This window comes from Musa acuminata, chromosome BXJ1-10 (assembly GCF_036884655.1).
Source record: "Musa acuminata AAA Group cultivar baxijiao chromosome BXJ1-10, Cavendish_Baxijiao_AAA, whole genome shotgun sequence".
Taxonomy (NCBI): Eukaryota; Viridiplantae; Streptophyta; class Magnoliopsida; order Zingiberales; family Musaceae; genus Musa; species Musa acuminata.
Genome location: NC_088336.1, coordinates 26,420,106 through 26,434,654, shown reverse-complemented (window position 1 = coordinate 26,434,654; position 14,549 = coordinate 26,420,106). Strand labels below are relative to the sequence as shown.

The following is a 14,549-nucleotide window of genomic DNA, read 5'->3' as shown; positions in this document are numbered from 1 at the left end:
AACCTATAAGAATCAGACAACCTTCCTTCCAGAGGTGTAACTGAGATGTGAAGTGCCCAATGCCAAATTATAGTGCCCCCAAAGAACTACCATACCTTTTTCTCACAACAAACAGAGAAACAACCATACCTTTTTCTCAAAACCTCTGTCGTGAGAGCGTTTACAGTAAAAGCATGCTGGCCATGATGCCATAGATCAAATTCGATCAACTAGCAGCATTCATTGCACAACGTAAACAGAACATAGAGCAGCAACATATTTTTTAAGTTCTTCCCTAATTTACAGGCCCTCCTTACCGGATAGGTTTACTTCTCATCTTTCCTCAAAGCTTCGCAACAAGTCCATTGTGCATCAACTTAGGTGCTCCACACTCCTTGTCTGCCTCATTGGGACTAGGAGGCACGTCAACTGCCGGGGAGCAGTTGAAGAAACCATGAGGCTGGAAAATTTCAAACTAAGAATCAGTGGAGACACCAAAATGTACCTAACATTTATACAAGATAAAAGAAGCTCCAGCCGGATTCTAATCAGGGACCAAAATTTCTTTCCAAAATTTGCCACGACAAGGAGTTTGAAAAAGACAGCTCAGATACATAGAATTTTCTACTGCTAGATAACTGGATCAGTAACCTTTTTTTCTCTCTTTTTTTTTTTTGATCAAACACACAATAACAGTAATGATTCCACAGGCTTTCATACAAGTCACCTTCAGATAATAGCATAAATGATCAGCTAATATTTTTCTTAATCATGCAAAGACTTCAAAGTTAAACCAATTAACTTGAAAAAAGTATGGCTAGCAAAATTCTTTTCCAAGATAATCAACCTTGATTCATAACCTACAAGACGCAAATGCTCCTAGTATATGTGTAATCCTTAAGCTAATTCAAAATATAATAAGGCTATGTTCCATAAGTAAACAGTACAACAATCTGTGAAATGTTCATTTCCCTTCCTTATAACCAAACATTATTGACTGTCTCTAATATCAATCATTTTATATGCAATAAAGCCAAACTGACAAACACAGATGAGAAAGCTTGAAAAAGAAGTCAAACGGAAGAGGCAATACCATGAGCATAAAGCCAATATGCTCAACAGGCATGACGGGCCAGTCTTCCAGCCTTGGGATGTGGGTGATTCCGAATACGTACCTGTAAATAAAGTTCATTAGTATGAAAATAAATCAGTGGACATCCTTAAGAATTCAAAACAAAATGGAGAATCTTGAAGTTGTACATATCTTCCAAAACAAAAGATCTGAGGAACTAATATTTAGAACCAAAGTCTGAAATAGCTAAATTTAATGCTACTAATCTCCGAGATAAAAATGTGTAATCTTATGTGCAAAAGCTGTAGACATAACACACAATGGGGAGAAAGGAATTGATTCCAAAATAAATAAATAAAGCCTTTATATTAATTCTAAATCCTACTGTTAATTCCAGATACTAACCATAGGACAATGTCAGTTTCCTCAAGGGACCTATTCTTCCTAACCCATGTAGCTAGTCCCTCGTTTATGCGTGGATTTTGATTGGGAAACTCTCCTCCTGGATACATCTCATCATGTTTATATGATGTAACCCAAAGGTTATGCTTTAAAAATGCAGCTCTTCTCAAAAATTTTGCCTCTGGCCCAGCTAACGGAAGGCAATTGGAACCAGGCATCAGCTTGTATCCTGCAGGTTGACCAGTTCGATTTACAGTTCTGGTGTTCCTCACCTGAAATTCAAAATGGAAGTCTTAAATGGTTAATACGATAACGAATAGGCAAATTTTAGTTATTTCAGCTGAACCAAAGTAGTAATAAAAACAACAACTCCAAGTCCTATCATCATAAGACATACTTTTCATTCCTTAGCAAGAAACAAAGCAGATGGAGAATTCCTGAAGAGTTATGAAAGGCTATCCTCTTAATGCAACTTCTTTCCAAATGTGTATAAGAGATTATTGAAGAGAACAAAGTCAAAATGCACAATAATTATCTTGCAAATCCAAATTAGATAAATTATTTGGCTACCCTGAACAGATAGCATCAGCAAACAATTTGTAACCATTACTTTACATGATTGTGTGTGCTTGTCCAAGCTATCAGCTAACAATTTGTAGCCATTTAATTAAGGTCATTTGTTAGGAACAATTCTACTTCTAAGTAAATGAAAAAGCCAGCTTGGTGGAACTCCAGAGATGCTATTGGGATGTCATTCCCCATCACAGATGATGGTTACATTTAAAATCCTTTTGCAATCTGCTATCAGTAGTCTATGAAAACTAGAACACAATATTTCACATAATGTGCATGTCAAAAATTAAATATTAAAAAATCTAATAAGCAAATGAGTCAATAAGGACAAAACAGAGTAAAAATACAGTGAAGTATGTACAATCCAGTGTCGTGCCGACAAAGGTTGGCAATCACGCATCGCCTGCAACTCAGATCTGAGAAGCTTTTCTTCAGCATAAAATGCATTATTGTGAATATTATCCTTGCCAGGTTCTTCAACTTTAACATTCACCTCAACCACCTACAGGAAAGAGAATATAGCACTCATACAACTACATAGAGCTTGTCACAACACAAACAGTTCAAATAAACCAACCATTGAAACAAAACTACTGCTCATAAGTCTGGACAATGATAGTTGTTGTTGATGAAACACAGAACAAATAATTGTTGTAAAATAGATCACAATTAATCAAAATTGTATAGCCTTGGAAATTTTATTTGAAGTTTGTACTTTGTACAATGACTATTACATGTACAACACAAAAATGGAAGCGAATTGCATAATACATGGACCAAAGTTTCACGACAATTATTGACATATTTGGAAATTGAAGAGAATGTTATATCTGGTCAATGGACAACTAATGGAAGAAAGCAAGATTGTGTTCCATACTTGAACAAGCAAAGGTTGTGTGTCTAAGCATGCGCGCGCACGTGTGCGTGTGTATGTGTGTGTGTGTGTGTGTGTGTGTGTGAGAGAGAGAGAGAGAGAGAGAGAGAGAAGCTAACCATGTGGAACTGAGTAATCAAGCCCCTGGATACTTAGGTAGCATGGTGACCACCATGCTGATTTGGCCTCATTTACGACAGGCATCAAATTTCTTCCATGTATGTGGGCAAATATACAGTAGCACAGGCCTAGGGTGTTCTCTACACAAACCTTTGTCTCAACATTATATGCCTTCTAGTTTCTTGCTTCATAACTTTGCAGCAAATTTTTCATGCTATAAGTTAGAGACAACCAAGCTCAAAATTGAAATACAATAAAAAATTTAAATTTCCTGTTGATAAATTCATTGCAGTTCATCTTTCTAATGACCATTCAACATTTCTTTTTGTATACTCTTTTAACTTTAGCATCTCCGAAATATTTCAAGGTTTTCAATTTTCTTGTTTGTAGAATCTGTCCCATTCTTTGCCTGTTTTCATATCAGCACCCCAGATTTCCTAATGCTATCTTCCTTTGTTTCCCTAATTAAATCCTCATCGATAGGTTTGCCATTATGATTATGTAAGAAAAAATTTCTGCTAATTACATGTTTGAAATAGTTATGAGGACAATTGTAATTACAACAACAAACTTTCATCTCTATTTAATGATTGAGCCACCTCCATTTTTCATCCCTCGGTTACTCCTTGACATCATCATGAATTATTTTAGAGGGTGTACCTAACTACTTAAGTACAACAGTCAGTTAGCTGTTTTGTGACCTTAGCGAACAGCGTTCAAGTAATGGAAACAATTGACAGCAAGCCTAGTACATGGGCAAGGTTGTTCTTTTCTACCTTAGTGATCAAGGTTCTTCAGATCTCATATTGGTTCATCATTTTATTGTCATGAATTTATTAAGTTTATTTCCAATAAAATATGTCTGTTAGACATCAATAAGACAAACCCTTGGTTTGTTCACATATTAAATTTGTCCTTGCAATTATCTTACACAGCAACCAGAAAATTTAACTGTTGTTGTATCCCAAATTAGTAACATGAGCTGATGACTGATGTGAAGATAAACCAGGACTACATTAATCTCCCTGTGTAAGTGTATAGAATAGGCATAATTTAAGTGCCATTCCCAAATACTAGACTCCAGACACTCAGATGAAATCATTATTGACAAGAAACTGGAGCATAAACACAAATAAGAAACAGGTTGTTAGGTTAAATATTAACTATTACACTTTCATAGTTACCCTTAATTAATTTAGGTCAAGCAGAAGTCTGGCTGAAAGATAGAAGGTAACCACAAAACAGTAGAAACACAAAACTACAGCACAATGCAAAATATTTATCAAAAGAGTACCTGATTGAAGGCTTCATTGGGTTTACAATCAACAGCCATATTCATGCGAGCAACAAAGAAATGCTGATGAACTGGTGCATATAAACCTGGAGCTATTGTTGTACCAAACTTTCTTGATTCACCAGGTTGTAATGCTCCTAAGCTTAGAATGCCAGTCAGTTTTACTTCTGCCTCAATTTTACCATCCTGCGAGCAAGTGAAAGCTACTTTTAGCCATATGCATCAAATCCAAAGCATACGGTAACAACTAACAAGCATTTGAAATAATTGAATTATGTGCGACTAAATCGGTGATTGAAAATGGATGTGTTGTGTTATTCTGTTTAATGAATTAAAAGTGAAAAGTCATGGCAACATAGCAAAACTACAGCCAGTTTTATCAAAAAAGAAATGGAACTGAGATGTCATTAAGAATGCAACTGATTATAACAAAGTACTACACAACTTTAATATACTCACTCAAACTCTCCCATGTAAAGAAACTCTGTCGATCTATCTTCTAAGAACTCAACACCATCCCCTTTTCTTTATTATTTTCTTTGCTAAAGATAGCATGTGTAGAAAAACATCTCATGCTCGTGTACAATCTATTACCACTCATACAATTTTCATTTTATTTAGTTATTTGATTTCCTGCAAGAAAAAATCTTTGACAATACTTTGGAATGGATTAAGGCAAGTGACATGACAAAGGTATCTAAAATCTCTACAGTAATGGATGTTACACCTTTTGTATCTAGGCCTTACACATGCATTTCATGGGGTTACCATCTGTGACCATCTAGGTGATTTGGCAACTTGTGTAAACTCTAGAGGAAGAAAACACAATTAAGTAAAGAATCTTAAAATGAGATTTTAAAATTTTCAAGTTTCATTAATTTCTCTACATCTTTATGTCAGTCATGCTCAGGAGTCTCCCTAATATACTTTATTAAAATTTAAAACCTCTACTGTCTAGCCCTAACCTTAGGGCCATGGCCCCAGGCCATCAGCAAAATAACTCCATTGCCAGTTCTCTCTCTCTCTCTCTCTCTCTCTCTCTCTCTCTCTCATTAGTATCTTTGAAATCATTATATCACCACCTTTCAAATATAATATCATATTAAAGATGTTACACAGGTTACTGAAATGGGTTTGGTTCATGCCAATGTATGCCACACAGGTTGAACTTTCCTAACCCAATTACAAATGGGTTTGGTTCGGATTAAACAAGTGTATGTTCACCCAAAATTAACCCAACACAAAAGAGTATCATGCCATTTGGCAGGATTGCAACCCCCAACTTTTCTTATATACTATTTCCATCATTAGGAAATGGCAAGTTGTCAATTTGATTTGACAGAATATTAAAAGCCCAACCAGAAACTCTATCTTGTTCTATCTCTCTCACAGACTTGCATATGGGTCAGAGCCTCCAAGTACAAGATAGAAGAAACAACAGGAAGCTCATCAGGAACCATTTACCATAGTTTCTGTTTGCATTTTCACTGCATGTTGCAGAATCTATCCAAATTAAGTTATGACAGCTACCTATAATAACAACAACAAACCGTATGAGATAGGAACATTTAAATTTTTTTATATGTTCTAATAAAATCTTTCTAGGACTGCTTGAAGAAGCATGACCTCGTCATCAAGAACCACGACCGCTTGAAGAAGTCCTCGCGGTAGAAGAAGCTACCTCCCTCCTACTTTGACTCCTCCGCTTCTGGTCCCGATCTCCCTCGCCGACTTTGTCGTCAAGAACCGCGACCGCTTGAAGAAGCCCTCACGGAAGAAGAAGCTGCCTCCCTCCAACCTTGCTTCTAACTAATTTATGTCTCCTTAACACATATCTATACCATTTTGAATGTTTATCCCTCATTTTATAATTTTATCCTCTATCGCAGCATCTATAGGTCTACTAGCAGATAGTGAATCCAACTAATTTTTGTCATATACTAGATCCTCCTACCACTTACCCTGCAGCACATCATGTAAATTTCATGCTCATGCATTTAGAATAGATAGCAAATCCTTACAACTTATAAGAACCCTAGTTCCATGCACTGTTACTCGGTCCTCACCAATTAAAACAAGACAGCAAAGAAGCAAAACCTTTCTCCACTTTTGCTGCAAATTATGACTTCTTCCGCTAATAGCAGATTATATGAGGTTCACATGTACTTATCCATCTTTCTTTCCGTGCCTCATTTTCTCTCCTACCTTCTGTAGGCCTGATTCCTCTTGAACACAATCATGTTTTAATCAATTAATTGATTTCGAAATTATTACCCAATGGCCTACTAGCTTAACTGTAAATCTTTTATGAATTGTTAGTAAACTACAAAATACTCTCATGGACCTCATTGAGAATAGGTTGTGGAACAATTGGCCAGTGCACAGATGAATCATACCATATTAGCTTTGCTCCACATGGCTTGTACCATGTTAGCTGTGTGTGGACGGATGCTAATGTGCCAAGCATGCAAAATCAGAATTTTCCAGTCAGAATGTGCACAGCGGCACATGTGAAGCATGCTAATCCAGCATATAGTGATGGTGCATCTGGTATAAAAGAAACACGTAGAGTTACAATTAGTTTGTTAAATTTTAATAGTATGGTCAATAACAAAAGAACCTGAACAAGGAATATCTTCCACTAAACATATGTGAAAGATTTTAGCCAAGGAGTCTAGAGGTAGATAATGAGAGGACCTCAATAATGGCTTTAATTATAACCAGCTTGTCCAAAAACAACTAAAAGCAGAGAATGCAACGTAACTTTACACAAAATCAACATAACTTTACATCGCTAGCAACCAGAATTAGAAGCAGAGAATGCAAAATTTTCCAACTTACCTGATAGAAGTGCCAAAAAAAGCCATACTCATAGTTAGCCACTGTACATATGAAAGACACACTTAGCCTTCTTGACCGCCTAACCTCTGCTAAGCCTGTTCTCCAGTCTTGATGCTTCCACAAAATCCCATGGTCTTCTTCATGCAAACACACACAATTCTCAATAGTCTCGACACCACCAGTATAGTTAGTGAAATGGGCATCAAAGTATTTGATGTAGCCCAAGCAGTCACAACCCTGGATTATTAGATCCATTGAGACAATTATACAAAACACAAAGTGCATACAACTAAGAGAGTAAAAAACAGAATTTCATGAATAGCACATTTAACCTTCTTGAGAGAATGTGCATTTTTTCCAAGGCCATCTTCTCCAGCATCAAATGCATTCTTAAGGTAATGAGGCTCATTTGGATCTCCATAAGGAACTACCATCTCAACGAAACTTAATCTGTGAGCAATAGGTCTCCGTCCACGACTACCATCAATGTAGGCCACAGAATGTATTACCAATCCCTCCCTAGGGGTGAAACCAATCCGGAAATTCCACTGTTTAGAAGCATAGCAGAAAATTGTCAATTCAGATTCACTACAACATTTGCAATAAATATCGGCTGCAATATAACAAGAATACTGAATACCTTCTGCCATTGTACAAAGTAACCATTTACACGAAAACTTGGACCTTCAGGCTGCAGAATATGCAAAGGTTTCACATCACTTCGGTCAATGCCTCCTCGCATTTCTCCTGCAGTGTAGTTTCTCAAAGGATCTGCTGGAGGTAGAGGTACCAATTTTCTATCTTCAAATTCAATTATCACATTATTTTGAATATCAACAAGAACATGTATGCCTTCGACAGGACGTGCATAACCATTCTCCATGGGGCAGTCACTCTCTGTTCTACAAAATATTAGTGGTTTTGCAAGTCTGCGGCTAGGACCATCAGCATCACTGTAGTAACCAACACACCTGTATACATAGGTCAAAATAAAGATATAGTAGTTAGAAAGAAGCAACTATAAATGTCATTTGATATCATAATTGCTTATAGTAAATAAATGAACAACTCTTAACTTACCAAGCATCAACCATTACAAGATCCATATCCTCCACTCCTCTCTTTCTCATTGCCTCTATAAATGCAGGGTAATTTTTTACAGCAGCCTCACATTCTGCATATTCCATGGCATCCTACATTTAGAAAGGAAGATTACACAGTTCAAAATCATCTCATACATGACAGAAATTTGAGCTTCTAATAAGAAGGTTGCTCTGATATTAAAAAAAAATGTTGCTTCTCAACATAAAAGCACCACCAGAATAGTTGTAAATAAGAAACTTCAGGTATCTGCTTCAATCAATGAAAACAAATCCAAATATGCAATAAAAGGAAAAAACAAAGCTTACTCCAGTTGCCATGCTATACAAGATATTTGATAATTTTAGTATTTAATATATATATATATATATATATATATATATATATACAAGCACAATTTTAGGAAAAAATGAACTCAGACCTAACAGCTGTAACATGCCACTTGTTGGGTGAATCATGAATTTAGAGGCCTAGGACAGGAGTTATAAATACTTCATGCTCAGGTTAACACATCAATCCCATCCTATTGTTGATGACTCATGGCAACATCAGGGGTCAATGCCACTGAAGCCAACACTCATCCTAGTCAGGAACAAGCCCAGCTTAAAATCCTCCTAGTTTCTTCTTGTCAGTATACCTTATAGACTATGTGGGGTTTTCATCAATGAAATTTGCAGGTGCTGATGAGTCAAGAATTAATGGGCATCAGGTCAACTGTATGGTGTGCAGACTGTGATCTTTGGCCACAAGCCAGTAGTCACCAATAGCCACTGGTGTGATAGCTGGTCAATAGCAAACCACAAAACCTACACCTGTAATTAGAAGGTACAAATTCGCTGTCTGGAAGCCCGTAGCACCTGCCAGGGTGCACCATCTGTTGATGTTCCCCAAGATGCACATGTCGCAAGCAAAGGGAAGGGCTTGTAAATTTGCTCCTAGAAAGGTACACCAAATTTATTTTCTATAAACAGATAGAAAAAAGTTAATATCTTCATTTTTTTAATATAATATTGATGCTTTCTTCAACTAACCACAATGGAATTTTAAAGTATATCCATCTAGTGGCCATTTAGAGGATGAAAATGGTCACCGTGATAAGGTTTCTCCACTTGAACCTGGATGTCAAGTTTGACAACTTAAGTTGACCCACCCCATGATCCTCGCTGGCGGATATCTGAACTAGAACACCCTTTCTTCTATCAAAACATTTAACTATTTCAATATGCTCATCCAGGTAACTGTTCTGTAAGATCCAATGTTAATAATGACTAACAAATGCTAATGACTTTACAATTTACACTGCTAGCCAACTGCTTCACACAATTCTCCTATTATAGAATTGACCAGAGCTGAAAGGAAGAACATTCTTACAGATTCCGATTATTCAAAGCATTGATATGATATATTGGACATGAAATGAGTATATTCAAAATTGGCATACATCTTTAGCATTCTATTATAAAAGCTTGGTGGAAGAAATGTGGACTTCAGCAAAATAATGAATGTAACAAGAGATAGGACCATAAGAACAAAATGGAAGTTTAATGGCACAAGGGTTTCACAAGAACAGATCAAGGTAAAAAACACAAGTTGCAATCTAGAAGACAAGGTATAATAATAAAAAGGAAAACAAGCAGTTACCCGACCCCACTACTTCTGCCTCCAAGTTAGCATAAGTGAATTGTTATTATATATTCGTCTACTGATTACTAGAAAATCTTATCTCAATTATACTCATCATTTCCATATATTATCGCGTAAATAGCAATGTAAAAAGGCATGTCTACTCTTATAACTACCCTTCAATATTCATACCTAAGTTATTTGATGGCACATGAACCTTATTGACTTCAACTATCCAACGACCGCAGGTGCAGAATCCTGTATGGTATCCACCACTTGATTAATAATGCAGCCAAGGTACTGCAGACTTTGATTTCGATACAATTAACTTCAACCGTGCCTTAATTTCTTCATTCAATATTCCATAATTTATAGTAGCTTTGCTCTATATATCGTGGACGTGAAATAGAGATATTTAGTTTGCATTTTAGTTACTTCTATAGCTTGCTGGCCACTCTTTAAGGAGAAAGATATTGAGAAGAATGAGTTCAGCAAGATATGTTAGCACAAAAAAGATACGGGAAGAAAATTATCCAAGTTATCCGAGCAAAAGAATACTCATCAGCTATTCCCAAACCCACATACCATAGAGGGCTGGACATCATGGACAACTTCAGATGAGATGACTTTTCCCCTGTGATGGCCACCCCGAGTTGCTGCATGCACTTCTGACAGTTCGACAATCCAAATGCTTGTCTCATTTGACCTTTTGTTATAAACAACAAGCCTAGCCCTCCTAGGAGGAAGCTTACTAGGGATGACAGGGCCACCTTTCGTTCTGGGGAGCAGTGATGGTTGAAATGGGGGGAAGAAGTAGGCATCGGCCAGTGCCACAATGTTTTTCTCTGGTTCCAACAGAACTACTTCTATAAACCGCATACCATCTCTCACCTGAAGAGAAGTTTACCTAAATTTATTCATGCCAAGTATTCACATCTACCAAAAGAAAGTTGATGAAGCAAGCAAAGCATCTAAAGTATAGTAAGAAACAAAACCTCCGGAGTTGCCCCTGCAGCCCTGACTGTTGCTACTGCAACAGATATTTCAGCCGAAGACAACGGATCCAAAGGGTGGCTTGTTTGAGCCCTCATCATAACTGGGATTCCTGCAGTTAAACCACTGAACATCATGAATCAAACAAAGCATTACAGTAACCACAAATGTACTGACCAAACTATAAGAAGCAAGGGGGAACATACATAAACAACTTATAATTTATCATATGAACAAAACAACCAAAGATAAAAGATAAAAAAAGACACCAGCAAAAAAAAAAATGAAAATCGATACAAGTATGCTATTCAGGCCCCTAAACCATAGCTAGGAACTGGTGTGCAGAGTCCACCTTGTCATCCAGGCACATCTAAAATGGCAAAGCCTTTGTGATGGAAAGTACAGGGGAGAAAGCAACAGGCAACTGTGCAACAGAATAAGGTATCGAGCTTCATGTGATATCCAAATAAAACACGATGCTGGCTACATAGATAATAGATACATAACAAGCTGTGTACGTCACTACACATGTTATCACCAATCAACATGACAAGTTCATGATAAAGCATCATAATATGAGTTTGCTTAAGCAATCAATAAATGGAACATGGTATGAAAGTGTTAGTCGAATTGATAATTGAAACAAGTGCCTTAAGTCATTAATAACAGGGTTTGCCAAACTATGCTAAGAAGATAGCAATACAAGGATCTGTGCCATCCTTTCCTTTTATTTTTTTGTTGAACCAGCTCAAACATTGAACCAGCCTAATGTTCAATATAAGGAACCAGTTTTAGGGTTCAAAGCATCGGGGCTGTGGAACACCTAGAATTGTTACAGCACAGACCAAAATTGCAATCCATGACCAATCAATAGGCTAAGGCCAGTTGGTGTCCTTTGATATCTTAGCTAGAGAATTAAAGATTCATCAAACTAGTTCAACAAAATTGTCAGGACTGAATGCGGAGACCAATCCACGATTGCATCATATAAAAACACGAGAAATATTCAGTTGGCGCATTGTTTCTCATGACAAATTACAGATATCATGTATATTCTAACAATCTAACCTTTCAATTAAAATAACAAACCGTTGAACCCTGAAAATAAAAAAAGAAACTCCTTTTGCAACAAGAAAGCTAGACCCAAAACATGCATGTTCTTAATATCTTGTCCTGATAAGATGAAAAAGACCAAGATGCAATGGAACAAAAAAGGAAAAAAAATGGCCCTGATGATGCTGGGCGAGGTCAAAGAGATTTTCAAACTTTTGAAAGCAAAATTCTAGATTGTACTGGGGGAAATGAAAAATGAACACATGAGAAAAATAAAGACAAATTAAGCTAATTAAGTTTCAGTCTAAGTACATATCTCTCTTTTTAACTCTCTAACATCTATCTTCAGAACTCAGATTTGTTCCACAACATTTTTCAAAAAAGCGAACACTTAAAAACAGAAATCTCAATCCCTAACTAAGGACTTGTCATTCCCTCCCCAGTAATGCAGCACAGTAACAGCTGCTAGGGTAAAATGGTGTAAACATCAGCAGAAAGCAAAAGGAATATAGACTGAAAGTAATGATTGTTCTTAAATATATAATGAAGTTAGGTTCATCCTCTGATGTGCTTCTGAATCACTATCATACTTCATATTGACAGTAATGCTATTTTGACGTTGTGCAAGCACATCGCAGAGAGTGGCACGTGCTTTGAACTTTGAATGTGTTTGGTAAAGACTAAGCATACAATAAAATAAAGGGAAAATAATTGATATGGGTAAACAGAATTACCAGCAACTGCATATTGGTAACCATGCAGCGACAGAGCTCAATAATTGATCCATCAAACCTGGACTTGACAAATTTTGACATAAATAAGATGCATAGCATCCAGTCATTACAGCTGAGGCTGACATAACTTTTTAGTTCTCTTAGAAAGAGTTGGATGTTGGGCATAACTAGTAAACTTGATCACTGAAGTAACAAGTGCAGACAAGATCATAAGCTGCACAAGACCCAACAAGAGGAACTTTAGTGGAAAGACAGTTGTGGCACTTGTTATTTTGTTTCCGCCTTGTCATAGTCGTTATATTATGTAATCATATTATGTAATCAGGAGTACAATCTTCAACTTAATCAATTTACCTAAAGTTCTCTTTTAAGTATTTGGTAGTAGAGAATACGTGGAAGCCATGCAAGTGTGCTATTATGAGCACAAATGCTATTAGCATAAACCACCCAGAATACCAAGTCAACCACATTAGGAAAGACTGAGTCTTTTATAATTTCCACCAACTGAAACACACTGTATATCCCATGATGATAACTTGAGGCAGCACTGACATATAATATTAACAATTGGGCATCATATAAAATCTTAGTGATCAATGTCCTCCCAGAACGACCATATATAGAGAATTTTCAAGCCAGATTGGGGAATGTAAAAAATTGATGGTTTGGCGGAACGGGGGAATATTCCACACCAACACCTGAAATCTTGTTGTGTAAAATCCTTTTCTCTAATTCTATATCCGATTTTGCCCTAGCTCTGCTTTCTTTCTAATGTCAGCACATCATAAATAATTCCACCAGACCTATATTCATCCAATAAACTGCGGCTCTCCTCTTAACTCATCCATGATCGTAGAAATTTGACGGCAAGATTACTTTGACGGAACCACTTAATCAACTAACTCGATGGGATACCTATCCCTGTCATTTCTTTCCTATCTTACTGCCTGGATCTGAACAACTTTCTTTTAAATTATTCGATATCAGATCCCCGACATTGATCGACACAAAGACAACGTGATCCGTTTCTTGAATCGCTCCTCTTCGACTAGCGTGACCTCCCTACGCAGCAAAAGATTTTGTTCCAACAACCACAAAAAAAGAGGAAGGGAGGTCCAAGAAGTCGTCACCTTTGGAGGAGGGCTTCGCGGGAGGGTCCTGTACGTCCTCGACGGGGGCGATCAGCGGGCTAACGGTCTCCACCGGCGGCGCAGAAGCTTGCTTATCAACGGCTGCGGTAACCCATTCTTGGACGGGGCCGGGGACCCCTCCGGCCTTGGCACCGGCGACGCCGACGGAAGCGTGGGCGGGCGTCGCTTTTTCCTGAGTTGCGGCCATTGTAGAGGGTTGGCAAGCTCACCGAATCCGCCGTCGTAGTATCCCTCCTCTCTGCTACTGCAATCTGACATGCAGCGCGCCTCCGTAGCCTTCCTCTCTCTCTCACTCCTCTCCACCAAACCCTCCCCCTGTCTCCCTTCACGATTTGATTCTCTTCTTTAAGGTTGTTTTAGGAGAGGTCACGAAACTGGAGAGAGCAGTGGCCTCCAAGACCCAAGCCCTCGAGAGAAGGAGAACGATGGAGAAGGGAGAAGAGGTGGGTAGGAGGGTCGTTATGGTTTCTTGACCTGAGGTTACAGAGACGAGAAGGGGGGAAGAGAGGGAGATGGCGCATTTATAAGCAGGAGAAACGGTTCGGCTCGGGTTTTAGTGACAACTGGCGAGAGAAAGAGAGAGAGAGAATGCAGTAAATTTAAATGGTGGAGGTGGGTGGGACGGGAAACCCCAAGACATTTATGGAAACCCAGCAAAATCTTCGTAATTGCACTCGTGATTCATGTACTTGGGTAAGGGCAGCAATTTTTTTTACTTAATTCCTTTACAAAGAAATAA

At 37.7% G+C, this 14,549-nt stretch overlaps 1 protein-coding gene across 1 annotated transcript; it reads right to left on the bottom strand.

Annotated features, from left to right (window-relative positions):
• Positions 1-114: 114 nt before the first annotated feature.
• Positions 115-14,308, bottom strand: LOC103968460 (amine oxidase [copper-containing] zeta, peroxisomal). The gene is made up of 12 exons (XM_009381691.3): positions 13,790-14,308; positions 10,875-10,984; positions 10,465-10,770; positions 8,236-8,348; positions 7,796-8,126; positions 7,488-7,703; positions 7,156-7,392; positions 4,315-4,500; positions 2,388-2,528; positions 1,457-1,725; positions 1,073-1,154; positions 115-439 (listed from the first exon to the last, which is right to left on the bottom strand). Exons 1-12 carry the CDS (start codon positions 13,995-13,997, stop codon positions 323-325), a joined length of 2,316 nt encoding a protein of 771 aa, XP_009379966.2. The 5' UTR covers positions 13,998-14,308; the 3' UTR covers positions 115-322.
• Positions 14,309-14,549: the final 241 nt, after the last annotated feature.